At 37.0% G+C, this 26312-nt stretch overlaps 1 protein-coding gene across 6 annotated transcripts in view; it reads right to left on the bottom strand.

The window, feature by feature from the left end:
• Positions 1-395: 395 nt before the first annotated feature.
• The window catches only part of LYST (lysosomal trafficking regulator), a 78957-nt gene continuing 53040 nt past the window's right edge, over positions 396-26312 (bottom strand). For all 6 annotated transcript variants that reach the window (XM_048296532.1, XM_048296537.1, XM_048296536.1 and 3 more), the window contains 25 exons: positions 25916-26107; positions 25197-25375; positions 23985-24191; positions 22524-22700; positions 21974-22050; positions 20864-21052; positions 19984-20129; positions 19799-19895; positions 18675-18736; positions 18265-18320; positions 17115-17267; positions 16530-16774; positions 15753-15819; positions 14710-14866; positions 14172-14312; positions 13551-13768; positions 12001-12231; positions 11114-11303; positions 10122-10258; positions 9273-9371; positions 5690-5829; positions 5298-5395; positions 4156-4312; positions 3874-3945; positions 396-2500 (listed from right to left, as the gene is read on the bottom strand). In XM_048296532.1, coding sequence (XP_048152489.1) covers positions 2362-2500; positions 3874-3945; positions 4156-4312; positions 5298-5395; positions 5690-5829; positions 9273-9371; positions 10122-10258; positions 11114-11303; positions 12001-12231; positions 13551-13768; positions 14172-14312; positions 14710-14866; positions 15753-15819; positions 16530-16774; positions 17115-17267; positions 18265-18320; positions 18675-18736; positions 19799-19895; positions 19984-20129; positions 20864-21052; positions 21974-22050; positions 22524-22700; positions 23985-24191; positions 25197-25375; positions 25916-26107 — 3626 coding nt within the window. In that variant the 3' untranslated portion in view covers positions 396-2361. The remainder of the gene's footprint in view (positions 2501-3873; positions 3946-4155; positions 4313-5297; positions 5396-5689; positions 5830-9272; positions 9372-10121; positions 10259-11113; positions 11304-12000; positions 12232-13550; positions 13769-14171; positions 14313-14709; positions 14867-15752; positions 15820-16529; positions 16775-17114; positions 17268-18264; positions 18321-18674; positions 18737-19798; positions 19896-19983; positions 20130-20863; positions 21053-21973; positions 22051-22523; positions 22701-23984; positions 24192-25196; positions 25376-25915; positions 26108-26312) is intronic.

The raw sequence follows: 26312 nt of genomic DNA, 5'->3' as shown, positions 1-26312 counted from the left end.
CCTCTCTAAGAATCCAGAGAGAAGCTGCTTTTCTGCCTTTGCAGCTCAGACAGGTTTTCAGTGAGAAGGCAGATGGAAGGAAGGGGAATGGCTCTGCTTCGAGAGCCATCATTTCATCCAAATTCTAGTCATGCATCATATGGGAAGGAAGGACATGTGCCCACATGTGCAAAGTGACATGCCCAGCGTTTCCCACTTCCCGTCTTACACTGTCTTACCCCCTTCAGTTTAACAGACACAGGATGTAGTCCATAAACAACTTTCCCACTTCATGATTTTTAAAATATGAAAGACATGGGAATCAGCAGACTAATCTGGAGCAAGGTGTGAAAAATTCCCTAAAAGAAGGAAGTTGCAATTAAGCCAAAGACGTGTTTCTAATCATCTCAGAATGGTTTGGTACAAAGATCTGTTTATTACCCAACAATGTGACAGTGTATATACAAATACAGTGTGGAATGTGACATTTACAGGAAATTTAAGTACACCATGCACAGACACTATTGCAATGTTATTTTAATAGTTCCAGAATATTAAGCTGAATAAATATTCCTTGCTTCAAAAAATCATTTTCACTTTTACATAAAAATATATAATATTGCACTCTTTACAAGGCCAGCAGTTTTGCATATCGGTTTGTAACAAGTGGAATTCTACTTTATAAAAAAATAAGCCTTTGTGAGCAACACCCCAAAACAGGGAGCACAAAAGCACCCCAAACCCATGATGTTTGGTCTTTTTTCTCTTAAACAAAGCACATCACATCAGCATGAGCCAGGAAGCTTTTCAGTCTGTATTTGGACCTTACATTAACATTTAGACAGAAAAATATGACTAAAGCCATCCCATACAATGCTGCTACAATAATATGCAATTTAAAATTCAATCCATATAGTATGCAGTCACTTGCTTAACTGAGCCAATGATGAGTCTTTGTGTCATGAACTATGAGAATATTTTTCTTAGTTTTTTCTAGTTTGAAAAGTTCTTCAACCAGGTCTCAAGAATTTCTGAAGACTATTTGGAATTTTCAAAAGAAGTGTGAAGACTGCTTGTGTGTGTGCGTCACCTTCGTCACAACCTGACAATTTCACATAAAGTGTTCTGAAAGCAGATGAGCTTTAAACATGAGAAGATACAGCAGTTTGAATGGCAATAGCAGAAGATGTCAGAGATGAAAAAGCAAAGCAATTTAAAAGGAAAATGTAACTACATCAGACTTGAATAGCATTCTTGCTTTACCATTCACATGACTAGTAGGCACTCACTCACGGTGTCAGGTTTAGAGGTCTTCTAATCCATCAGCTGAAATACTAATTTTTCATCTGGCCTAAGAATTCAAATTTGTTAAGCCTTTCACAAGAGCGGCTTATTTTTTCCCCTCAAAGTAGCACCCAAGAATACACAACAAATTTGCACAGTGTATCTGTGTAAACCTTTCCAAATCATCTGATGCTTGTGAACATTGATTATTCAACCAGTTAGATTCAAACATTTTACAGTGTATTGAACCTCAATGACACTAGAGCAGGAGCACATCTATGCCTTCTTTAACACCTCTTTTCAGAGTTCTGGAAGAAAAGGTCTGTGTGTACATAATAGATGTTCTTCCACAGAACTGCGATAGCCAACTATCACAAAGTTAGGCAGTTCACACTGCACTGGGATCTAACCAGTGTGTTTCATGATGCCATGAGGTGTCTGCCCATCACTAAGACAAATATTTTACTTTCATCTATTGCAAAGACTATTACGTTAACAGAGAAGATGGCAAAAATTACAAATATAAAGATAACAGAAATTCAATTTTTAGCATTACAATACCATAAATGGTGCAAAAAGCACCTACTAGGTTCTTTGCTTCTCAAAAAAAGCAATTTTAAGTGGTCATTGATTTTTAAGTTTTGGATTGCTTATCCTGGAGCTAACCGTACCACACTCAACTAATCAGATATACATATGCTGACATTTGAATAGATATTTACAGAATTGATGCTGCTGATATTTTACAAACGAAGAGGGGGGAATAAGCATAATCAATTTTTTTTAAATACTTCTGTGCAAGAAGTGATTTAAAAAAATATTGTTGGTGTTTTATATTGCAGCATTGAGCATTTATTAGTCACTTTGCTGGCATTGGATAATATGACCAGAGCTTCCTGCTGACCTGGATATGCTTCAAGTTTGTGCATGCACATATGCAATCTTACAACCACCTCAGGCTGCTCTTTTAAAAACACCCCTTCTATTCAGTCATTCTAGAGACATTCAAAGTACTTCAAAGTCCAGTTAAATAAGAGATCCTATAACCTATCTTGGATTAAAGTGCATCAGAGACATGAGTTAGCAGCAGACCCACTGTCACCCAGCTGCGTAGCTGCTGAGGAAGGAGTAGAACATGGGCAGCTTCAAGCGCTGCTGGTCCTTGCGGCACCAGGCGATGACATTCCCATCACTGTTAGCTGTGAACAAGTGATGACCATCGCAGGAAAACGTAAGGCTGCAAAACAAGAAAAGAGTCTATACCAGATGTGGCTATTTATAGTGCTGGAAGACATTAAAAGCCCATGAGAGTTCAGCCAACAGAGACCAGCTGTCAGGGGAGGCTCAGAGCCTACATTAGCGTAGCAATGTTTGCATATACCTGCTTATCCATTCGTACCCAAACTAGCTGAACTACAGCTTTGGCCAGCGCTTCAACATCCCCTGTGGTTTAATACTCATTTCTTTGCAGTGTCAGAAAAAAGGGCAGGATCAGGAGCAAAATCCTACCCTCTTCCCCTCTGTTCCTGATAGGAAGGATTTTCTACAACAGAGCTCAGTGCCCTCTCAACTTGCTTTGCTGACAAAGGCAGAAACTAAATCCATCAGATTTCATGGCACAGCACAGGACTTTTGTTCAGATGGGCATTTCTTGAGCCATAACAAGGCTAGTAAAGCCCATTACCCTTGCCATGGGTAATGTCAGAGAGCATGAAGGTCAGCATCCATTTTCTGTCACATTTAAGCAGGAAACTTTAAATTATTCAATAGCTACTAAATCGTCATCAACAAGCTTTGTGAAATATACTGCTCAAAGGAAGTAAAAAAGACAATAACTGCTATATTTTTAATTTCTAAAAAAAAATGGTAGCTTGGATTTTAAATGGTATTTCACCATTTAAATGGTATTTCACCAACAGTCAAAACAATTTTTCAGTCATTTGTTACTATGCTAACATTAAGATGATAAAATTTTGGCATAACTCTAAGCCCTCTGTGCAGACTCCTGTACCACCGGGGATATCAGAGACTCGATCCTTTGACTGTGTTCTGAAAACACTTTCGCACAAGAACTCTGCTCATATAAATCAAGGGGACTTAGAGAAAACTAACTACACAAGCCCTCCAAAATGGCAGCTTCCAGGCTACTCTGAGTTTACCCCTTTCTCCACCATTTCCCTCCAGTATCAGAAAAGAGGGTGAGGGAAAAGGCAGTACTTTCATTTAATTTTGAGGAAGAAACACTCCGTCTATTTAAGTCTGACAAAGTTAAGCTAATCTCATTTTAATGCAGCTTCTGAGGAAAAATACTGAATTTAAAAACAAGAGGAATAGCTTTTATTCTGTTTTCAAGGGAATCCTGCTAATTTCCATCTGCCAGCAGCAGAAGCTAGCTATTACTGTCATTACAAATACAGTACACTTGTGCTCACTTTGCTTTCATGAATAATTAGTAGGTTTGTATTACTCTTTTTAGACATGGGTGTTTACCTCCTATTTTCATGTTCAAAACTCAAGACTATTTTGTTGTGGGTTTGCTTTGTTTGTGGGTTTGGTTTTTTTTCCCCCAAAGAGAAAAATGCATTCATTTTATACTTAAGATCTTTTTACCTTACAATAGGTTTGGCTGACTTTGAAAATGTTATTTCTCGTACTGGCTTCAAGTCCCATGTACTCCACAGTCTGAAAGAAAGAGGCATTTTTCTTCACACTTGCTTTTACAAATATTTCAGTGATAAACAATCTGTTTAGCAACTGCTAAGACTGGGAGCTGAGTAACAGCTTGTCCACATTCTTTAAAGCCAAATACCAGCATGATGTTTGGCTACATGCTCTCGAACTGTGAGCCTAAGTTATAGAGCATTTTAATAAATAAACATTTCAAATGCTTACCTTACAACTCCATTTTCAAGGCCCCCTGCAATCACATTGACAGACACACCTTCGGGCTGGTTAGAGAAAGCAACTGAGCAAATACTTTCCCTGCAGTGCACGTGTCCAACAAGATCACCATTAACTGTCCAAAGTCTCAAATCACTGCCTCCTCCAACTGCAACAAAACATAGCATGGGAGTATTAAAAAAATAAAACCAGACCACAGTTAAGTCTGTAGTACTTAAATATTCTGTGCAAAGAATTCAGCTTCTTGAGAGCTCATAAGGTTTAAATGACTGAGTGATGTCTGCAATTACTTCTCTCTCTCCGTGACAGGAAGCACGCAAACCACCAAGCCACTGCAGTGATTTAGAAGCCATCACATCATATTTATAGAACATTTTACTTACAAAACACTACATGAATTTACTTTTAATGACCAATTTTCATGTACTAACAGTGAAGGCACTAAGATAGCATTTATACTAGCTATTTAAGCAGTTGATTCTCATACCTCACCTTGCATTTTAAGCAAAACACTTGAAAAATAGCAAGCAGTTCTCTTACTTGGTTATCTGGCATTATTTGATTCTGTCAAAGAACTAATAACCCAATTACTGCTTTTGTCTTAAAAGGAAATGTAATGTTCCCTTACTACTTAAAGAATACAGTGCTTTTCAGAAAAAAAAATTAATTTGTGAGCTATAGACTTGGAGACTTTCAAGTCCATTTAAGTTTAAAAATCTAAATATTAGGTTTCTGAAACTGCCAGAATAATGTCCCCTTGCCCTTTAATACCCCTTGCCCGTGCTCTGTAATACACTGTACTCCCCTGAAAAACTTTTGACAACAAACCTCTGTTAAAATGAACACAGCCAACATCACAAAAGTGTGAGTCTCCCAGGAATCTTTGAAATTTCAAGTCTTTTTATAAAGAGACAAGCTGTTGGCCTTCGTATCTCTACATTAAATTCAAACACCTGCCTAATCACTTCTGGAAAAATTTGTATGTTACTATGTAAAAAAAAGCAAAATATTGCTCCTGTATGACTGAATGAATCCTCAGATGATTAATACACACTCAGTAACTAATTTAATTACAAGTCTCATGATTTATTGGGTCTGCAAGTCAAAACAGCTCTCTTGACTGACAAATATACCTGAATCACAAACTGTTGCAATATCACCAGTGGTTTCACTAGCTGAAACTGCAGTCACAGGACTCTTGTGTCCAGCCAGACTCTGGACATAGCACAGCCTGAAGAAAACAAAGGGAACAAGCCTAAATTTCAGACTCAAATGCAGAAAAGGTCCTTTGAGTAAAATATTAAAAAGAGTTACATTAATTTCAATTAACATTTTGCTCAACTATGATATTTTTCATATTCACTATAAAATTTTAGCACCTTTTATGAGAAAAAACAGTAAGGGTTTGACTCCACAATAAGATACACACAGAACAAATTCAACTTCAAAAGGGCAAAGATACCCAAGAGTGGGAAAACCTGCATTTATAAGAAAGCTATGGAAGGAGTTACATACAAACTTGTACCTGTTCAAATCCCATATGATGCAGGTTCCATCTTTGCTGACACTTATCATTATACTGTATGGTTTGCACACAAACAAGCTTGTTATTTCTGCTGTGTGTCCATACAGATGGACTTGTGACTCCATTTCTATCTCTGAAGGCTGAAAAACAGCAAGATAAAACAAAATCTCATGAAAAAGAAAATTAATGTCTCTTTCTTTAAAAAAGATAAGCCTAGTTTAATTTGTCAATTTCAAAGGATGGTTCCCATTGCTTTTAATATCATTTTAGCAACTATGTTCATGCTTTATTATGTTCAACACTGACAAGACATAGACATCATTAATGTTCAACTTCTTGCTTCCAGTGCTTTAGCCTCAGCAAATATATTGATGTGATCCAATGAACTGAAATGAAAAACCACTGTAGTTCCAACTCAATTACACACCTTGAAGTTGGCTGATTTGTTTTCTGCAAGACTGTTCTTTCCATACGACAGGGAAATGACAGGGAAATATTTTAGCATCTAGTGGAAGCACTTGGAAACATAAAAGGAAAACCCAGCTCAGAAGTTGTCGCTCTCTGAACAGCGAATTACACTAGGAATTCCTCAAGTTGGTGCCAAGTTCTTAAGTGATACCAAGTTGGAAAAACATGCAGGAAGTCAAGTTTAAATATAGAAATTGCTAGGCAAAAATTAAAGCAGCAAAATTTAACACCAAACTACACTTTTTATTCAAGTTATATATTTGAAATTATTCAAACTTCCTGAAAACTGGCTAAGTTGAAAGAGCTGCTTAATCACAGTGCTAATGCTTTATTTAAGACAACTTGCTGTACAGAGATTAGAATAATCTTTGTAAAGGAAGAGAACAGTTTTCTGCTTCTTTCCTCACATGTCAGAGCACATCATCTGCATTTTTGTATGAAGGTACAGGATGCCTACCTATAGCAGGTCTACAAAAACACCTTGGAAGTTCAAACAGACAAGATAAAAGTACACATATGCTCAACTCACAGGTTGTAGAAAATCTACATGTCTTTGCACAAAATATAATCTGTGTAATACTGAAAAAGGCAATGCACTGTCTGAGAAAAAGAAAAACCTGCTAGTTTGCTCTTGCTACTGAGCATCTCATCCATGTAAGACATTTATGAAAGTACCCAGGTGTCATTCTCAATGACACCTCACATATAAAAATCCTTCTTTAATCCTTACTCAGTTAAGAGAAAATTTACCAAAATTTTCTATAACAGCAACAAACAAGACGTGTGTTTTTATGAAGAACTGATTTTGATAACCCTTTTACTGTGCTCCTGCCACTTCCTTTAAAGCATTAACACTTGATCTGCATTTCAACACTTGAACTGAAAGCAGCACCCACATTTAGCAGCTTCTCTCTACCGTACTAATAGCATGATTCTTATGATTCTTACTGTGACAACACTGCAATGAGACAAGCTGGAATTCTAACACCAACTGTATTAAAAGTTATATTAAGTTCTTATATTAAGTTACGAAATAGGTGTTTCTCATGCCTGAAGTGTTGTTCCATTCTTACTTCCCTCCTGTTTTTAGGTGAGAACCCCTACAATGGTATCTAGAAGTGGGAACACCTGCACGTATGTGCCTACCTTTAAACAGCAGCTCTTTCTGCCTACAGCACTCAAGCGGGGAACTGAAGTGATCACTTCCCAGTTTTACTCAAACAAGTCCCTCAAGAGCGCTCTGTTTGCAAGACACCTCTAAGAGTCAGCAAGTGAAGGCTGAAGTAATATGTACAACCAGACACCTGTGGCTGAAGGTGTCATGCAGGTGTCACTTATAGTCAACACAGATCACAGTGTCAAAGCAGTACTTCACGGGGTTTTGACCATCGTAAGGCAAGGAAAAACAGAGCACACGTTGAAGCACAACATGGAGGCATTCTTTAATTCTGACAGCATGCCTTTGAGTTCCCATATCCAATTTACGTGATACCTATTTCATGCCCATGCATTGCACTTATACAAATGTGAAACAGGGCAAAATATTCATGTTTCAAGTACTGCATTGAAACAAACTGTTCACTTTATCGCTGATCAGCTGACAAGATGGATACAGAGCAGATGTCAGGAAGCACATTTGCATTCCCTGCAGCCCTGACTTGGGTAACTGACTCAACAACAGGAGCTACAAAATTGACACAAGGTCCCTCTGCCTGGGGCACATAAAACTGTCAGTGCTGAGAAATTCAGCAAAAATGGTCTCAAAGAACATCATCTGTGCAGATGAACAAAAATCACTTGTTCCTAGGAAGCAGAAGGAATTCAAGAATCATAACCCCACTAACTAGAGTTTCTTTTCAGCTTTGCAGGAGGCAAGTATATTTAATTTCTACTTTTAAAAAAAATTAACTGGAATCCAAGTCTCAGTACAGATTATTTACAAATTCACTATTCTGGTGAGCAGTTAAGGTGCCTGCCTTAAGATCCAACTAACTAAAGCTTGCAGGCTTCAACCTCTACTTCATTTTCTGTACTCAGAGTGCTGCTGAGCTTAGGAAGTATGAGTGGCAGATCACCAGAAACTGGAAGAAAGCCAAGGGAAAAATTTTTTTTAAAATCACTGTGTTTATGCTCTTCTTAGTCTAAGCATCTGCTGTTTGTCACTACTGAAAACGGAAAACTGGGTAGGCATAGCAGATCATACCAAGGTTCTCTCTAGCTCATGCTAATGTAGTGATTCAAGAGCATCAAGGAGTACAATGCTACAAATGTTTGCTAATGCCTGTATCAAGCTACATCTAGGAAATCAATTTAGTTCAGTTTTTGCTATGGGTAATCCTGCAGACACACCTAAAATGAGCTGTTAGGAAAGTTGCCTACTCTTTGTTAAAACTATGGAGAATAGAAGTTACTGCTAAACAAAGTATGAAAGCTTCAGATGGAAGGTTCAAAACTCAGAATCAGATTTTTAATTTGGAGTTCTATTTATGCTTTCTATTTTTTTCTATTTATACCATGATTATTAGCAAACAGTATCAAGGGAGTTTCTACTATTCTCAGTATTTTCCACTAACAGATTAAGTTATGCAAGTTACTGTCTCCCTTCCCTACTCACAGCTTTTCCCCTTGGAGAATATGACAAAGTAAAGAGGCTGGGTGGTTAATACATACACTGTCTGAGAATTCATCCTGGCTCTCTGTAGTTTAAGTGCCTTCTGCACTTGAATGATTATTTACTTTGGAGAACTGCATTCTACAGTTTCTGTTAAAACATTGAAAGGCTCTGTCTCCTTCAGAGAAAAAGTTACTCCTTAATGCAGGGAGCTTCACTGTGGCAGAGACCTTCAATTCCAAGCCCTGGCCTGAACACAGTCAGAGCTGTACACGTTGTGCACTCAGGTGATGAGGGCTGTTGTTGTAAACAACAGCTTAAGAAAAACACACAAATGTGCTGAGATGTCAGAGGAGCCTTTAAAAATAAATACTAAAAATGCATGTAATTTTTTTAGCAATTATCCAGAATATGTCTCTTTCTCATTTTTCCTCTTAAAAAAAAAGACTGTAATAGTGAATACACCTAAACCCTTAATTATGAATTCCATCCAATGCAACTTACCGTATTGCTAGTGAATCTGTTCATATATGCTGTGATGACACCGGATTTACTACCTGTGAACAGCTGACAACTGTCTGGCACCCAAGCACAACTTGTTACCTTGAAAAGACAAACAAAGCCAGAAAAAATTGAAACAGAAAAACTATTCTAACTGCTGGTTTCATTATGGCACAGCATTTGGTCAAACTGATTCTTTATTAGTTATCCTAAGAAAAGCTATGTAAAACACCTAAAAAACTAAGGAAATCCAAGGGCTAAAATACAGCTGCTCTACATCGTATTTGTTACTATGTCAGAAACAAAGTAAAGAGAGAGTTCTATGCAGCCTAAAATTCACAGCTAAAGAGCAGTGAACTAGAGCAGACTTCAAGATCTGCAACTACATCAGCCACCAAAAATCTTTTTGGCAGCATTTTACTGCTCACTGGCATATGATGGAGATAATGCTGCATTCCCTAGCAATCTTTTAGACAATCTTTTTCAAATGGATCCTAAACTATAGTGGAGTTGTTCTTCTAACATGAAGCACCTGTATTTTTTTTCTGTATTGATTTTTTCTGGGACAGAACTTAAACTTTAAGTCCACAGCAATAGTCTATAGGAAGGAAAATCTACAAAAAATCGAACAAATTCAAAAGGAATCTTCATCTAGTACAGGAAAACAACCAGGAACAAGATACAGTGGAGCCATAAGGAACACATTCCAGAGGAAATCAAAAAGATTAAAAGGAGTTGTGATTGGATGCTCATCTCCAAAAAAAGCTAAAGCAAGAGTACCTACTGCTGCCAAGTCAAGCCACTAAAACTACCAGTATTAAATTGAAGAGCAAAGGAATGACTTCTTTTTACCTGATGGAGCTGTGAGCTCTGTATAAAATTCACTGGAGGTTCACTTTGCTTGCTTTTCAGTCGTAAAATGTTATCGGCATATCCCCAGCTCAGGATCGCTGACCACTGAATGTCAGTGCTGTGCATGCTCCTCACTCCTGAAGGAAGGCACATAAGATGTGTCACACACACAGCAAGACTCAATCACTTTAACAGTCAACAACAAAAGTCTCAGGTGCACATTTTATCACAAGCTAAAATACAAAACCCTCCCAAGTTTCAAAATAAGATATTTTCCATTAGGCTACATAATCTGTAATGTATTATAAACAAACACAGTTTTCAGAGACCGAATGAACATTTGGTCTTCTCCAAAGACAGTTTGCAACCTGGACAAAACTTTTTTGCAGAAGCATTGCATCTCTTGAGAACAGCTAGAGAAACAATTGGTCATAACTCCAAGGAAAATGTTACTTGTTTTTGTTGATTAAATGTGATTTACTTTTGGAAAACCTGCACTAGAATATGCTACCAAGAAAACAAAAGAGATTGTGAGAACCTGCTTGTATATTCTCAACAAGAATCTCTCCAAGAAGTTTAACTGAAAGCAGAAGATCCTTCGCCTCTGCCTCTTTACTGCTAACTTTTCTCATTGTCTGCCTCTAAAATCCATTTCCTAAGTTTTCCTTTCTGTTGCCACAGGAGTTTTTTCAGCTGTTCTTCAGTTCTTGGACTCAATCTGCTGGCAAGTTCTGAAATTAAATCCTCACGCTTCAGTCACTTCAATGAAAAATATGAACTTAATTACAGAATGCCTCTACTGTAGTTTTGACTTGAAAATTACAAGTAAAATCCACAGTAAAGATACCACACACACGGAAGATGTTAATGGAATTATAAACTAATCTTTGGCAAAAGCAACTAAACTTAGAACAATAGTAGCATTAGATTTAATTTTTCCATGGCTCATTTCACATATACTGTGCATATAGAGAATAAGCACAAATTCATACCTTGCTCCTTGCTATATATCATCAAAAGGCAAAACTTGCTGGACAAACCACAGATAGCTTTAGTTGGTAAAGCTTGGAGAGAGCCAAACCTTTCTCCATGCGGTTGGCTAAAGCAGACAACAGGGTCTGGAGCACTTGGGGAACCAACGTATTCTCCCCATTTCAAGCCTTTTATCCATGGTAATGGACTCTAAAACAAGCATAGATAAGGTTCAAAATTATAGAAGTTTCAGAAAAAAATAATTTCATTAGTAATGGAGAATGATTCATGTCACTTTCCTGTAAGCAATCACATGTTAAGGACAGCTGAAATATTTATTCTAAAACCAATAGAAAGATGAGTTCAAAGCACTGCAGTACCATCAGTTAAACTGTTAACTTAAAGGTAGTTCTACTGCCTCTTTAAAGGCATAGGCAGCAAGCTTCTAGTTCAGGTAGTTTAGTGAAAAATAAAGATTTCTCTAAATCCAAGGATTCAGTTTCTGACTGGACTTTGGCAAAAACAAGTGTTTGAAGTGAAGAAAGTTTAATTATCCTACAGGCAGTAAAAAAGCTGAGGATGGAAGAAAGCACAGTATGTGTTCGCCTGCTATAGGTCTGCACATAGATTCCACAATTCATCACTGAAAGTATAAAACTGGTTAAGTGAAATGCTTTCCAACACCTATTTGCCAAAACCAAGATGAACTCAGATCTCAGTTTACACAAAATATTACAAATCCATGAAAGTAATTTTCACTATCACTTACTAATTTTGTGTATTTTCTTTACAGTACTATATAGCAAGTAGCACTTTTAGGGAGAAAATTCTAAACCAAGGATACATGGTACAATAATTACAGCATATGAATAGTAATTAAACCATCTTGCAACTGAAAATTACATACTGGATAGATTATTTCTTTAGTGTGTTCTCTGGTTTCTCTGAAAGCGAACTGCACTAGTAATCCCATGGCAGCAGGAAGTTCTCCTTCCATGATAAGCCTGGATCCAGGTCTACTAACATGTGCTGCATGGAACAGCTGGCGAGGCGTTTGCCCATATGTTTTTATCATTGTTTCAAGGGCTCTTCTCTGAACAGGATCTTCAACAGCAGAAACATCCATCCCAAAATAGGTCTACAGGGAAAAAAGAAAGGGGATGGGCAAGAATAAGCTTGTCAGGTTTGTCTTTGGGAAAGATTTTGCAACACGTACACACAAATTCAGAGGCATAATATTGAGTTGTTTGCTTAAGGTGTGGACCAGAAGCCATCCCACAGTGACTGATGATTAAAGAGCCACTGAGAACAGTAACCTTGTCACGTCCTCTTCATTGGAATAAACTACCACTTCAAGGATTATCATATAAGCTGCTCCTACATATAATGCCATGACTAATTTCTGTCAAAAAGGTTTTCTTTGAGACCTTTACCAATCTGCAAAACTGGAAGGGGTGCTGATGATAAACAAAAGAATTGGAAAGAACTGGAAAAGTTTATTTCCTTTACCTCTTTTTAATGAGCATATTAAAGCTCTCTTTTGGGCTAAGGAAGGAGAAAGAAACCTCATACTTCAAGAGAGTGGAAATTATTTCCTTTTACTTGTCTTTTTCATGCCTCTCCAATTGTGCACCACACACTTTTCCTCAGTCACACCAAAGGCCTTGACTTTTCACTTTAAAAAATGAAGACAATCTTAACATTTGAAGCTCAGGATACTAACATAAACAATACTTAAGCACAAAAAGAGGAAAAGAAAGGGAAGTATTCAGATGGCTACTTGAAAAAGCCATCACTGCCAAACACTACTGTTTTATTCGCTTTTCCAGCCATAAACAAACACTAAAAACACAAAACATTTGAATGCATTTAAAACCAGGACTACCTGCTGAGCAAACCTTGTGATATTAAGGATTGAAGCTAAAAAATACAATCCAAGATATCCATGTTACAATAAAGTAGTGAAACCCTGGAAGTCTTTACATTCAATGAAGACTTACTTGAAATTAAATTTACTGTAGAGAAAAATGCTCATTAGAGGGACAGAACAGAAGACATGTATGAAGTAAAACACAATGAGCCTAGGACAATCAGAACTATTTTAGTCCTATCAAAAGCTGCAGCACCACCTGCCTAAATTAAAGGCTTTTGAATTAGGCAGAAGCAGATACACACAGTTAAAATAATCAGACTACTGCAAGCCACTGCAAACAACTATCCACAGGGTTTAATCCCCAGACTTGATCATCCCCCACACCTAGCTCAAGGCAAGAAAGAGGAACAACAATTCACCAAGTCTCACAATACTCCCTGGGATCTTACAGTTCGACATTGAAATGGTTAAAGCCTTTTCTTATTCTTCAATACTTCATGAGCAAGAGATCTTGTTTTCCAAGCAAGCCAGACCAAACTCTCCCCCATTAAGTTACTAAGGACAGTGAACAAACAAATACTTACTGCAGGATGAAAGACATTAATAGCCTGAACAGAGGCCTTGCCTTTTTGCTTATAACCAAACACCAAGTCAATCCAGTGACAGATTGTCTGGGAAACATGATCAGACTCCAAAGCCTGACGATGAATCAAGATGAACAGACGAGGATCATTACGGGCCCAAGGTGGAAGATTGACATGGTTAACTCTGTCACCATTTTGACGCACTCCAAAATCAAAACCTAGAATCAGGGGAGCGAATAATCCAACATTTTAGTTGACAGTAACTTCAAAAAGGTCTATAGGGTTGTACAAAATTTAACAACTAAGCACAGTGATTAACAATCAACAAAGCAGCATCATTAGCAAGTCTCTCCAAAACACATTCAGCTGTACATACTCATTCAAATGGAAAAATGAGAAAACAGCAAACTCCTTTGCCCCACTGACAAAATTAGGGAAAAACTTAGCTTAACTCCCACATAGCAGCTTTTTTAGCATATCCCACAAATTTGTGCCAGATTTCTCCCATACATCTACAGCTTAGCATATTCAGCCAAGGGATATAAATGTTCTCAGTTTCAACCCATATGCTCAATCATACAACTCTTTTGGGTATATAGTTTTGTTGTTCTCTTAGTATACCTTCTCTGTTAACTAGAAAGTCAGGAAGGTAGAAAAATTCTGGTATAAGCTCCTTTACGTCAGTCATTGATTCATACGAAGAGAGCCGCCAGGTTGTATTGGTAGAGTGAAAAGTTCTGTCTGGGATGTCAAAACTTTGATCTGTAAAGAAATCCAAACTCAATTGTTACATTGATGATGGACCCTAACAGTTGCACATCTGCAACTTCACATAGTTAACTACCCTCCAGTTAGCTGAGAGCATTTAGAATTCTCTTATCTCAATTGCTTTGTGTTACACATGGACTGCAAGTCAAATAAAGGTCAGATTTTTATGCTATAGAAACAAAGGTATAAACATCAGATGAACAGCTTTATGGTCTAGCTTGATAATTTCAGGAATGGACCTACTTACTGTTAAAGCATACCAGATTAAATTTTACTGAGCTCAGCTGTTTGGAACTGAAAAATTATGCTAAATAGGGCAAAATACAGCAATCCTGGGTCACTGGAACAAGGCCCAGATATGAAAGGCAAGTGCAAGCAAATGTAACCTTACCTTGATAAGCTAAAAACATTTTAGTAAAAGGTGGCAGCCTAACTAGGAAATGAAGCACAGTTCCACTGTTAGAATAATGAGATCCATAGTGATATGGTTGTACAGGGGGCATTGGATCATCCTCTCGTGCTCCTTTACGGTACTCTTCCTCTAAATACTAGAAAAATAGTAGAGAAAAAAAAAAAAAAAAATCACAAACCTCCTCCTTAGATGCATTCCAACAACAAAAATAAGAGCTTGCCTAAATCATTTAGGAATAAACTCTCAAACTTTTCAGGAACATACATTTAAAAGTGATTTGGAATCAAATACACTTCTAAATGTTTTAAGACACACAATCACTTTTACAATCCAGTTAGGTATTGAAGTCTTTAGCCAATTTAAATGACCTATTTTCCACTATTTATTACTTTCACTTTTCCCCACTCCCCCCTCTTGTTTTCTAACACAGCAGAGTCATGGAAAAACAGTATTTGCAAATAATACACCAACCATGGTGACACAGACAAGTTTGAAAGTCCAGCTGCAGACGCTTTAATTCCCCAGTATGTTGCTATTTCCTACAGCCTTTAATACATGTTAAAGAGGAAAAAAAAAATCAAAAAGCATCATTATCATTGTAGGGCATGTTAAAATAACAGAGTATGTGAGGGAAAACAGCCTTTCTGTTATCAAACAGAACAAATAGCTACAAATTCCACCAAAGTAATGTCAAGTAAACAGCAGTAAATTATCTTCCTGATCTTTAGCGTTCTTTAAATGTACACATGTTCCAATATGAGGCGGTACCCATTTAAATTCCTCAACAGTATCACATGGATAGGCTAAATTGATTTATGATTTTGGGTACAGGAACAAACACAAGTTCCAAGCATGTCATAAAACAATTCCCAGGAAATGTTTCCTGGAAATAAGAGTTCTGTAGCCAGGAAATACTGTATTTGTGGTTTATTCTTCCCCAATAAATATACATTACAGAAACTAAAGCCACTGTGTCATTTATACATGGGACAAAGGCAAGAAGAAAAAGTTATCCAAATTACCTTGTAAGTATCCACATAACGATCCTCTTTTTCTTTAGACTGCACAGCTATTGGTTTGACCAGGTTTCTGCAACAGAAGCAGTACTGATATGTTGTAATTTTTATTACAATATTAACACCGATAATTTAATAATACAATATTAAGAATAATGCCTTTAATATAATTAAAAGGACAAGGAAAACATAACATTTTTCATGAAAGTTCAGAAAAGAAAAGAACAACTTTTAGTTAGTGCTAAAGGGAAACTCAGATCCACAGCACAGTAACAGGCAAGCAAATGCCAAGTGCCTCAGTCAAATCAGAGGCCTCCTATAAAGGCAGACTTAGTGCACACAAATGTTAAATCAGCTTAACAGAAATTTATTAGGGTGGGACAATTCACTCAAATCCATTCACAATGAAGACTGATTTTGTAACTGCCCAAGTATTTTACAATATTATTTCCTTTTCTATTTAATTTTCGCTAATTGGCCAGGAAGTCTGTAATCATATGAATTTAAACATACAGCTTCTATGTTAAATCTGTGAACTATACATATCCTATTAGGACAATGCAAGTCCAATACGTTCCATTTGCATCTCCACACCTGTTTTATTTCAATATCCCAGGCAAAGCAGCCACTTACTGTAAAAGCCCAAGTTATTACAGATGAGGCTTGTCCCTGAACAGTTCCATTTGTGCGTGTCTGCAGTTTAGTACAACAAAGCTAAAAAGCTATATAGGGTGATCAGTTAAAAGTATTTGGAAAAAAAGGGTTTCAAGCATTTCATATTACCTATATACCGAGGGATCATTTAGGTCCAGCGTTTCATTGGTGTAGTCAGAAAGTATAAAAGGAAATACTGGATATTGCATGAGATCATTGAAGGAACGGCCCGCATGTTTGTTTAAATGAGTCAGATATTCAAAGTTAGTAATCTGTCCTGTGCACCACAGGTGGGTCAAAGCAGTAATGTTTCCATATTCCAAAAGGTTAGGCAAATTGTTAGTCAAGATGTTGTGGTACACATCATCACGGACCTAGAAGGAAATACCATACCTTTAATCACACAATTTAAAAGGTTAAAACTATCAAGACTAAGTTTCTCTCATTTTACGTATTTCCAGATATCTACTGTAATAGAATAATGCCTAGGATTATTAAGATTCTTTAATGTCTTACTATATCAGATGTGTTTTACAACATGCCTATGATTGTCTAGAAGTTTAGCTGAGAAGTTCTTTCAAAGGTATTAGGTAGAATTTAATTAGCAGCAACAGTCCATGCAACAGGTCTCTTTAAAAACTAAGGCATGAATATACATGTTATAAAGACACAGCAAAATGCTTTGGTGCATTACTCTGCATTGGTGCACAGTACCTTTGTATTATCAAAAGCCAAGAGTAAAGTTCTGCCATTTGTTAGAAAGATTTCCACAGCATTGTCTCTTAACTGCCACCAGCGCTTATGAACTTCCTTAATTTCCTCATAGGTCCAAGAAAATGATGCTGGTTCAGTTTCTCCATGAAAACTCTGTAGAATTTGCAATTTAAAAAGTAATTTTAAATAGTGGATTTTCCAAACAAGAAACCCTTCAATGCAGCCAGTTTATAACAATACAGCATATCATAAGGCAAACTTTAATTTTAATGCAATGCTTTAATACTTCGTTGTGATTTTCTTTAGCTACTTTCCCCATCCTCCACTCTCCTCAAGGCAGTGGGTAGAACATCACACATGCTCCTCAGCTGCTCCAGTTCCCTATCCAGCACTAGCAAGCAATGCCACATTTTCACTGGCTCTTAAGCTAAAATACTGGACAGCCAATCCGAGCAAGCAAAGCTTTGTTGTGAATCCCAGCTCTGACAGTTCTGTGAAGGACAAAGCAGCTGGTAGCATCCTAAACCACAGGAGCTGTCTGTTTAGTAGATGCAAGGAAGAGCTCTGTAAAAGCAGTTTAAATCTTTCAGGAATGCAATCTATATCTTGATTACTTTTACATGTCTGTTGGATGGATAAACAATTAACACATCAGAAGGATTAGGTCAGTTCCCATTTCCTTCATGAAATAGTCCTCTTGAATAAGGGAAGAGCTAGAACATCATATATAATGTAAAAGTCAAGATTCAGATGCTGTGGAGCACAGCACAATTCATAAACTTTTGAGTTTCCGCACTTCATAGTGTTCCAGCTTCCACTAAGGCAATTTCTCAGGTGTAGATCAAAGCAAACTCTGTGCATTTGCTGATTAACTCAAAGCAATGGACTGCAAGGTGCAGAAGCCTCTCACATCACCCCTTCCTCATTCCCTCCCAGTCTCAGGCCCAGGCCCACATCTTTCCTGTTTTCTTCTATCACCACCAATTCCATAGCCAGGGCTATGCAACACAAACCAAACTAATCAGTTTGGTTGGCTTTGTCCAGAGATCTCTAACTCTAGTGCTACTGCCACTGAAATTGCTGAAGAAGAAAGCTACTCATGGCCATAGTCTGGAAAAATTAAAGCTGGACAACATGTTCTGACACTTACCAAATTTTCAATTGTGTCTGAAGCATTATCTTCTACAAAATACATGCCACATTTTCCTACAGCAAAAAAGTTATAAAAACGTACATGATATTGCACAATGCATCTTTGGGTTATATAAACATTATTCAAGAGTTAAGAATGCTAAGAATAGCACCTGGGGCAAGACAGTACTTAACAGAAATACAATTTATCATTCCACATATTTTAGCAAGTGGTCTGCAGATCTTAAAACTCAACGGCAGTTCAAACAGCACTCATGCAAACAGTAAAGAAGAAAGGCAAAATTGACATATAAAGTATCTAATCCACAAGAAGGCAGGCAACAGCTCAATTACTTAAAAAAACTAGCCAGGTTTATATATACAGCAGAATCTTACACCAAAAATATAAAGACTGAAAATTCTACTTACCTAGCAACAGTTCACCAGCAGTCTCTCTAGAAGGTGCTACACTTACACATCTTCTATTAACTCTGAAATATTTCAAAGTGGAAATGCTTATGGATTATGGTAATGCCTATCCTTACAGAGTTATGTACCTTTCAGCAGACCTAAAACTGACCTAAAGTGTGGTTTTGTTGAGGTGGACATAAAAGCATGCACTAGTCATAATCCATAGTCGAGAAAGGTAGAAAGATTTTTTATTTTCTCTACTGCTATCCTTATACCTTTTCACAGATGCTGTGGCCTAATTGAGATTGGCTGCTTAGCAAACAATGACAAGGCTGTCTAACAAACAATGACCATTCAGACAGCAAAACAATTAGCTATACAAGCAAAAACATAGTTGCTACATATTATCCACAAGCTCTTCCTTGTACACTCTCAATGTCCCATAACAAGAACATCCTCCCCTTGTGTCCAGAACATCTTCTCTCATTGACTATCTTCTTGGCCTTCTCTGTGGATTTCACTGTAATAGTCTCATGGGTAAATTCTTACTGGCTTCAGGTCTGACTCTGTGAGATTGTCAGTCCAGCTGTCAACCTCCTCACTAAAGCCAACAGCCTCCAAGGTTACAGCTGAAGAAAAACTGTCCAACGTGACTAATGGTTCATATCCCAAAGAGGAAAAGAAAATAGTACCTCAACTTTCTAGACTTGCTCATTAGTCTATTTTGCATGTATATTTCTATGGATGTGTTTTAGGCTGTATTAACAGGTGGCAAATTGACACAACTGCAGAGTTGAGTAACGCAATGATAAAAGCAGAGAGGATGAAAACACAATTTGCTTTTGAACACTGATGGAAAGACCTACCAGATCTTAGATATCTAGGACAGTCAGAGATACTAAGTGAAAATCAGATATCCTGTCCGGTTATCCCACAAAAGTCCTATCCACAGCACACCAGATGGTATTTGGTAGCTCTAGTATTTTGCTTTAGAGTAAAGCAAGAAGCCTACTGTTTTTGTCACTTGTCTCATTTCCCACTACCTTTTTAAAAAAAATAGTTTATTTAGACAAAAAAGTGACAGCTGTTTAATTCGATTAGGAAAAGATAAGAAAGGGAAGCAAGTGTTATCCAAAACTTACCTTATATGTTCACTTGCAGCTTTGTCCTTTACAGTAGAGGAGTGAGAAGAATGTGTTTTGTCTTCAAATAAGTAAGACAATGGAGTTTTAATCACACCTATAAAGAAATCACAAATAATAAGGTACCAAGAGTCATTACAATTCAGACATTACACTACATCCAGCATAGAAGATGTTTTAATTACCTTCTTGTTTTTGCCTGTCTGGGAGAAGGTATTTGTTTGGAATAGTTAGGTAGCACCTCTGCAAGCGGCGCCTCTCTCTGTTTGGGCCCTCTGTTGGATCCAGTTGCCAAGAAGTTGGGTAATAGACTGGGTCATACCAGAGTGCACTGACCAAAAAAAAAAAAAAAAAAAGTTAGGAGTTTGGCAGCAGAGGCAGAATATGCACTTACTAATTCTGTTCTTCTTCAACTACTAGAAAGATAGAAGTTGCACAGTAGTACACAGGACAATTACTTCTGAAAAAATACTGAGACTAAATTCTGTAGTTTATTTTCATGTACTATTCCACTGAATAACTTCTTACAAGCTTCTGCTGTAAGACCATTCTGAAGCTACTCTAATGAAAACAGCAATACAATGCATCCAACATTATTTTGAAAATTCTGCTGCTGCAAACATGAGATAATACTAGTTCTGCAGTGATGAAAATAACAGTTTGGTTTGTTATCAACATTAACATCCTTTATTCTACACTATTTAGTGAACAGTGCATCTACATGCTAATACAAGCAACATTACCCCAAAAAAATTTTTTTACTCCATCTATGTTGGGAAAGATATGAAAACTTTAGGACACTCTTCATTTTACTGGGCACAGCAAAATGTATATGATGAAAAAAAAAACTGTCTAAATGGCATAGAAATACTACTTGGCTACTCACCCAAAAAGATAGGGTAAAAAAAAAAAAATCAAGTCTTTTATAAGTCTTACTATCAGATGGTTAGCAAAAGTAATTCTAATTTTAATATCATCTCAATTTCACATGCCTCTGAGTAGCATGAGAAGTGCATGTCAGGCATCAAGTCTCTCTCACTTTTTCATCGAGATGAGAAAACTCACCGATCGTGGGTAAGCTGCTGAACAAGTTCCTGCCAATGTCTGCTGGCACTTAGCTCTGCCTTATACATTCCCCTGATGTGCTGGATTACTTTCTTCCTTTCCATTCCTTGTGACAGCGACACAGCTTGTGTGATGTCTCCAGCTATTTTAGAAATGTCTTTAGATTTTGTATCTAGACGTTGAAAGAGACTGAGGAGGAGAGTTGTGTTTTAAAATGTCAGATAAACACACTGAAAAGGGAAAGACACCAATATGCCTTATAAAATACAATCAGTTTAGCAGTAGATATATAGAATTCTTGTTACAGCAGATGCAGAGCAACTTAGCCTACATGAGATTCATGGACACCTTCTGCTTCTTAGCCATCAAAAAACCTATTACTTTTGGCCAAAGACAAGACAAGCCAGTCAGAAGATCAATGGCTATATATTACCATGCTTGACTAATTCATGTATACTCATTACAGTAAAAATCTGGAGTAAGGACACTAATTTACCACTGATTAAATCTCCTAAGCCACTGAACATAATAAAGTCTTAACACTTGTCTGTGTGGACTTGACTGAGCTGACCTTTACAGTTACTGCACTTGCCTACTTTAAAGCACATTGTGTGTGCATCTCAAATCTGATTTTTATGGCAAAGCCTGAAATGTAAATTAATGGAAAACTCAATCTACCACAATGTACAGAAATTTACAATTACGCCAAGGAGCAGCAGTCTACATAGGTCACAAAAGTATTCAAATTGTATACTGAATACAGTATTTTATTAGTTGAAAATCAGGGTTAGTTGCAGGGACATTTAATTGCACAGACCACAGCAACAGGAGAAGTGATTGGACAGATGCAGTAGTCGTAAAATTAAGGGTGAAATGCCAAATGTGGAAAAAAGCAATTCAGTATTCTGAGGTTCACACAATGCCATTTATTATGCAACCTACCAAAATGTATATGCCTGTAATATAACAGTAAACTTAAAAGCTTGAAAGCCAGTGATGCTGCTAGTTTGAAAAAACCCCATCCATAATAACCACACAGCAACTTTGCAATGGAAAGTGATGAACAGAGGACATTTCTTAGAGTTCTTGCAGCCCCTTTAAGGTACTTACTTCTGTCGATTATTAGCCATTGTCTTCTCCCAAGCAGCTCTGTTTACACCTTCTTCCATCTCATATTTCTTCTGATCCTGAATGGAAGTTTTACACATTACTTTCTTTTCTCAGGTGGACAAAATAAGGCAGGAGAAGCTAAAGGTGATGCCAATTTAAAAAAGGAAGACTGAAAAAACTGTTCAACTGATATCTTCACAGCATTTAAAGCCAGCAAGGCTTCATTTCAGTTACTGCCATTTTATTATATTTATATATAATTTTTCTCTTTGCAAGAAATCAAAAATTTTCTTGACAATAAGAGATACTAGTAGCTTATTATGAACTCCCATCTTCATCTGGATTAAATAATACATTTAACCAAGAAGCTTCTGAGCTTGCTGTGAAGTGCTGAGTGTATGTGACACAAATATTTAGAACCCAAAGAGAATTCCCAAAAGCATAAGCCATGCACCAAAGAATACTACAATCTGCAGTTAAACTCTGATCCCGTATAAGACAACTGTCTCAAATACACCCAGTTTTTAAAGCAAAGTTTTTATTCACAAACCTCTTTCAATGCTTTTATTAAATCTGGTTTTGGTCGTGGGCTCAGGGGAATGCATTTATAGCCACAACTTTTCAATGTATTCATTAAGTCTCCTGCCGATCTTTGCTGCTCTTTGGTCATCCCATCGCTGTGACTGTGCATTAACTCATACAAATAGAGCACTAATTTAGGCCCATGCTAGAAGATGAAAAGAAGGAAAGAGGGGAATACAGATGTATGGTCACTCTCATTTTGACAACACTGAGCAGTTTTTTCCCCTCTGCTTTTATTCCCTTTTCTAGGCAAACTGCACAGATTTCTTCTACTAATTATTCTCTAATTTTAAAAAATGTCAGCTTTAATGGTTAAACTTTTATAAAACTAGAAGAACATGCTGAATTTTATCCTCACATAATAAGATTTGCCCCAGCATCTTGTGACTTTTCAAATGGCTTGCAAGAGAACTGTTTCTTCTCCCTGAGTACTCAGCTCCTGCAGCCTTGTTTATACTTCAGGAAATATGTGCCAGAGACTTCTAATTTTTCCTGCCAAGAACGCTACACCTCATTTGATTAATCAAATTAGAGCTGACAGATAATGAAGTTAAGCAGACACAAGCCATAAATTAAATGCACTCAACATGACACTCCCACACAGAAGCCATTGCTAGTAAAAGAGGGGGTTTTTTCCTGGTAAAACTGTTATTTATTTGAATAATGTATACGTGATCAGAAATATGAGTGCTATAAATGAATCCAATAAATACTTTCTCTTCTTAGTATACAGTGACTCAAATTGTGGCATGTCTTATTTCATTCTTGCAGTTCCTGAAGGTCTCAAACTGCAACATTCCTACCTGCTTTCTCCCTGTGGCTCTAAGAAATGCTTGCTCTCAAGCTTGAACTAACAGAGTACAATTAAAAAAAGCTTTCTTCTGACAAACTCAGAAAAGCAAGGACAACCTATTCAGCTATTTGACTTAAGAAAATGGAATACACAATCCCACTTTAAGAACTGATAAAGGCTAAGTAAGGAAAGAGAGAGTACTGCTTTGGTTGAGGATTGACTGCTTCTTAAAATCTAGTTGAAATCAATTCTTACAAGCTTCAGGAAGTCTGCAGTTAAGAATTCCAAAGCAAGGATAATTTCTTCCTTAATTTGCTATTTTAGGGTACCTTAATTCCTAGCTTCCTCAGTAAAATCCTTCATGTTAAAACTCATACCACCTTTTGTCTCTACACTGCACAGGGAAGGTGTTCGATGCAGAACAGCATCAACATACCCAGACTTAATTCTATCTGTCCTCAAGACAGCACAGCAATTGCAGAGGTACATGCAGGCCTTTTGTATGCCAATTGTCAGTCACTAAACATTGCTAAAATAGCAGTGAACAACTAGGCACATACAGTTCTAAATAACTGTAACATCTAAAACAATTGAATAGAGGTTTTAAAAACTTCTCTCAAACACTCCTGAGCTTACTTGCAAAGTTGGGCTAAGAGAGTCACGCAAAATCTCTTGGTGGTTTACTTCATGTAGCATCTCCAAAGCCTGCTTCCTCTCCTGCAGCGGCCTTACAGGAGACAAGCTGTGCACAAGAAGCCTCCCAAGTTGCGTACGGAATGTGTCCTTACATAACAAGAGGATCCTGTTCCACTGCTGTTTTGCAGTGCTCATTCTGCTGGTGCCCTTAGTAATGGAGACAACTTTTTAATATTACACAGTTAGGGCTTACTTCTACCAAGTTTTTCACATTACAAAATAAACACAGTTAATATGATCAAAATACAAGACAAAGTTTTATCTACCAAAATAAGTGTTTTAATTTAGTACAGTGATTATTATTATGGGTTAAAAGGCATTCAACTAAAACAATCCAGAAAGTGAAAATTGTGATGTAGAAGATTTAAAAAACAGAGGGTTTTTTTGATTGCTCATTTTAATCAACAGCCCTTTTACATTAATCACCAGTTTCTGAACAGATTACCTCAAAAGATCAGAAACCATGCCTTGGAAGGAGATGTGTGTGTTCACAAAAAGAAACTTGCCATCTTTGCAAAGTACTACAAGTATGGCACAATGGAAAGATAATCCATCTATCTAACGTAATTTTTCTGAGATAGAAAGAAAATTATGTAGAACCACTTTTACCAAGATGACCTAAGAAAGAGTAATAACACACTTCATATTATCCAAGCAAAAACTGATCACCTTGGAAAGGCTGACAAGCTAACACCTGTATGTTAGAAGAGAAGACTTTCAGCCCTTTGGAAGGAATTGAAAAAAAGAGAAATCTGTCCTTCCCAACTCCAAAAAATACTATAAACACAAATTGCTCAGAAAATCACCACCTGTGGAGGCACAGAAAATCTGGTTTTATAGGCTTCAGCAAACCTAAATGCTGAAGTTTAAAACACCAAGCAAATTTGCTTAGTGCAAGAAAGTCTGTTTAAGTTTTGTGTTCTTGTTCAAGCAGAATTTTGCTAAATGTAAAGATAAAAAATCAGAACAGATCAATTTATTATTTTACAACTGCAGAGTAACTGGGAAGCTGAACAGGGTTTTTAAAGCCACACTTGAATGGGGAGATGCAGTAAGAAAAGCATTTATGGACCGAATACACTATGCATGAAAGTTCCTAATAAAGGAATCTTACGAAATACGCTTCAATGTGGAGAGCATCTAATTACTTACAATGGATACTTTGATTCCTTCCACCAACATTTTGACCATTTCTTTAAGAAAAGGATTTATTCTGCTAGTCAGTTCTTGCTGGCTTTCTTCTTCAGGAACTTCCAGTTGGGATGTTGAAAGTCTGCTTTGACTTGTATTTTCTGTTATACCCAGTACATCCAGGCACTCTTCGGTAGAGGCTTAAATTTTAAGAGGTACATATTGATCAGTACCGTCTCAAGCGTGATAATCCTACAACCCTTTATATTTAAAAGATTGTACAATACAGGAGAAAGTACAAGATTATATTTGTATATTAATTATATCAAATACTGTCTTTGCTGATATATTTACCATATTTATTCTCTCTTGCTTTTGCAGAATTTGAACTAGCTCTCAAAGTCATCAAGCCTTGATAACTAATGTAGTCATTTCATTAAAAAATTGCATTTTAAGAGAGCAGATGCTCCCTTTGGCAATTAAATCTTCAGGTAATAATTCAGGCAGCTAACATACGAATGGACTAATGTAGAAATAAAACAACTGTTCAGTTCATTCAGATAAAAAACATTACCCAGATTGCCAGTTACATAATACTGAGAAACAAATCACAGAGAATGATGTTTTATGGCTGAATCCATTAAACTTGTGTCAATAGTACAACTTTCCTAACACTTCAACACTGCAAAAGCAAGAATTCATTTGTCATCAAAACAGAAACAAACAAAAAGAAATCCTACCTAAATAAATGAGCCTGTTAACAGCCAGAACAGTCAGCCTCTGTAACCTTTGTGCAAACTCAGACTCAGTGGCTTGGATAGGATTTTCTTGGCTCATTCTCCGCTGCATCATCATGTTGAATTCCTCACTTGCTAGTGAGCGCATTTTCACCAGCAGAGCATCAGACTGAGCAAGTGAAAACTTCCTGGAACCTTTAAGGAGAGAAGCATGAATAGAATTCTACTAAAATGTAGAAAAACTCAATCACTCAGCAACTGCTTACATCCAAAGAGACCACATCATTTAAGGAAACTAACATTCGAAATACATCAAGATCAAAGGGAACAGAAGTGTCACTGGGTGTTTTTGTCTTTCTTATTTTTAATTGTTAAAGCTTTTTGATAATAAATATATAAA

The sequence above is a fragment of the Corvus hawaiiensis genome, chromosome 3, assembly GCF_020740725.1.
Source record: "Corvus hawaiiensis isolate bCorHaw1 chromosome 3, bCorHaw1.pri.cur, whole genome shotgun sequence".
Classification (NCBI taxonomy): domain Eukaryota; kingdom Metazoa; phylum Chordata; class Aves; order Passeriformes; family Corvidae; genus Corvus; species Corvus hawaiiensis.
The sequence above is the reverse complement of the archived record's forward strand: the minus strand, read 5'-3'. Positions and strand labels throughout refer to the sequence as shown.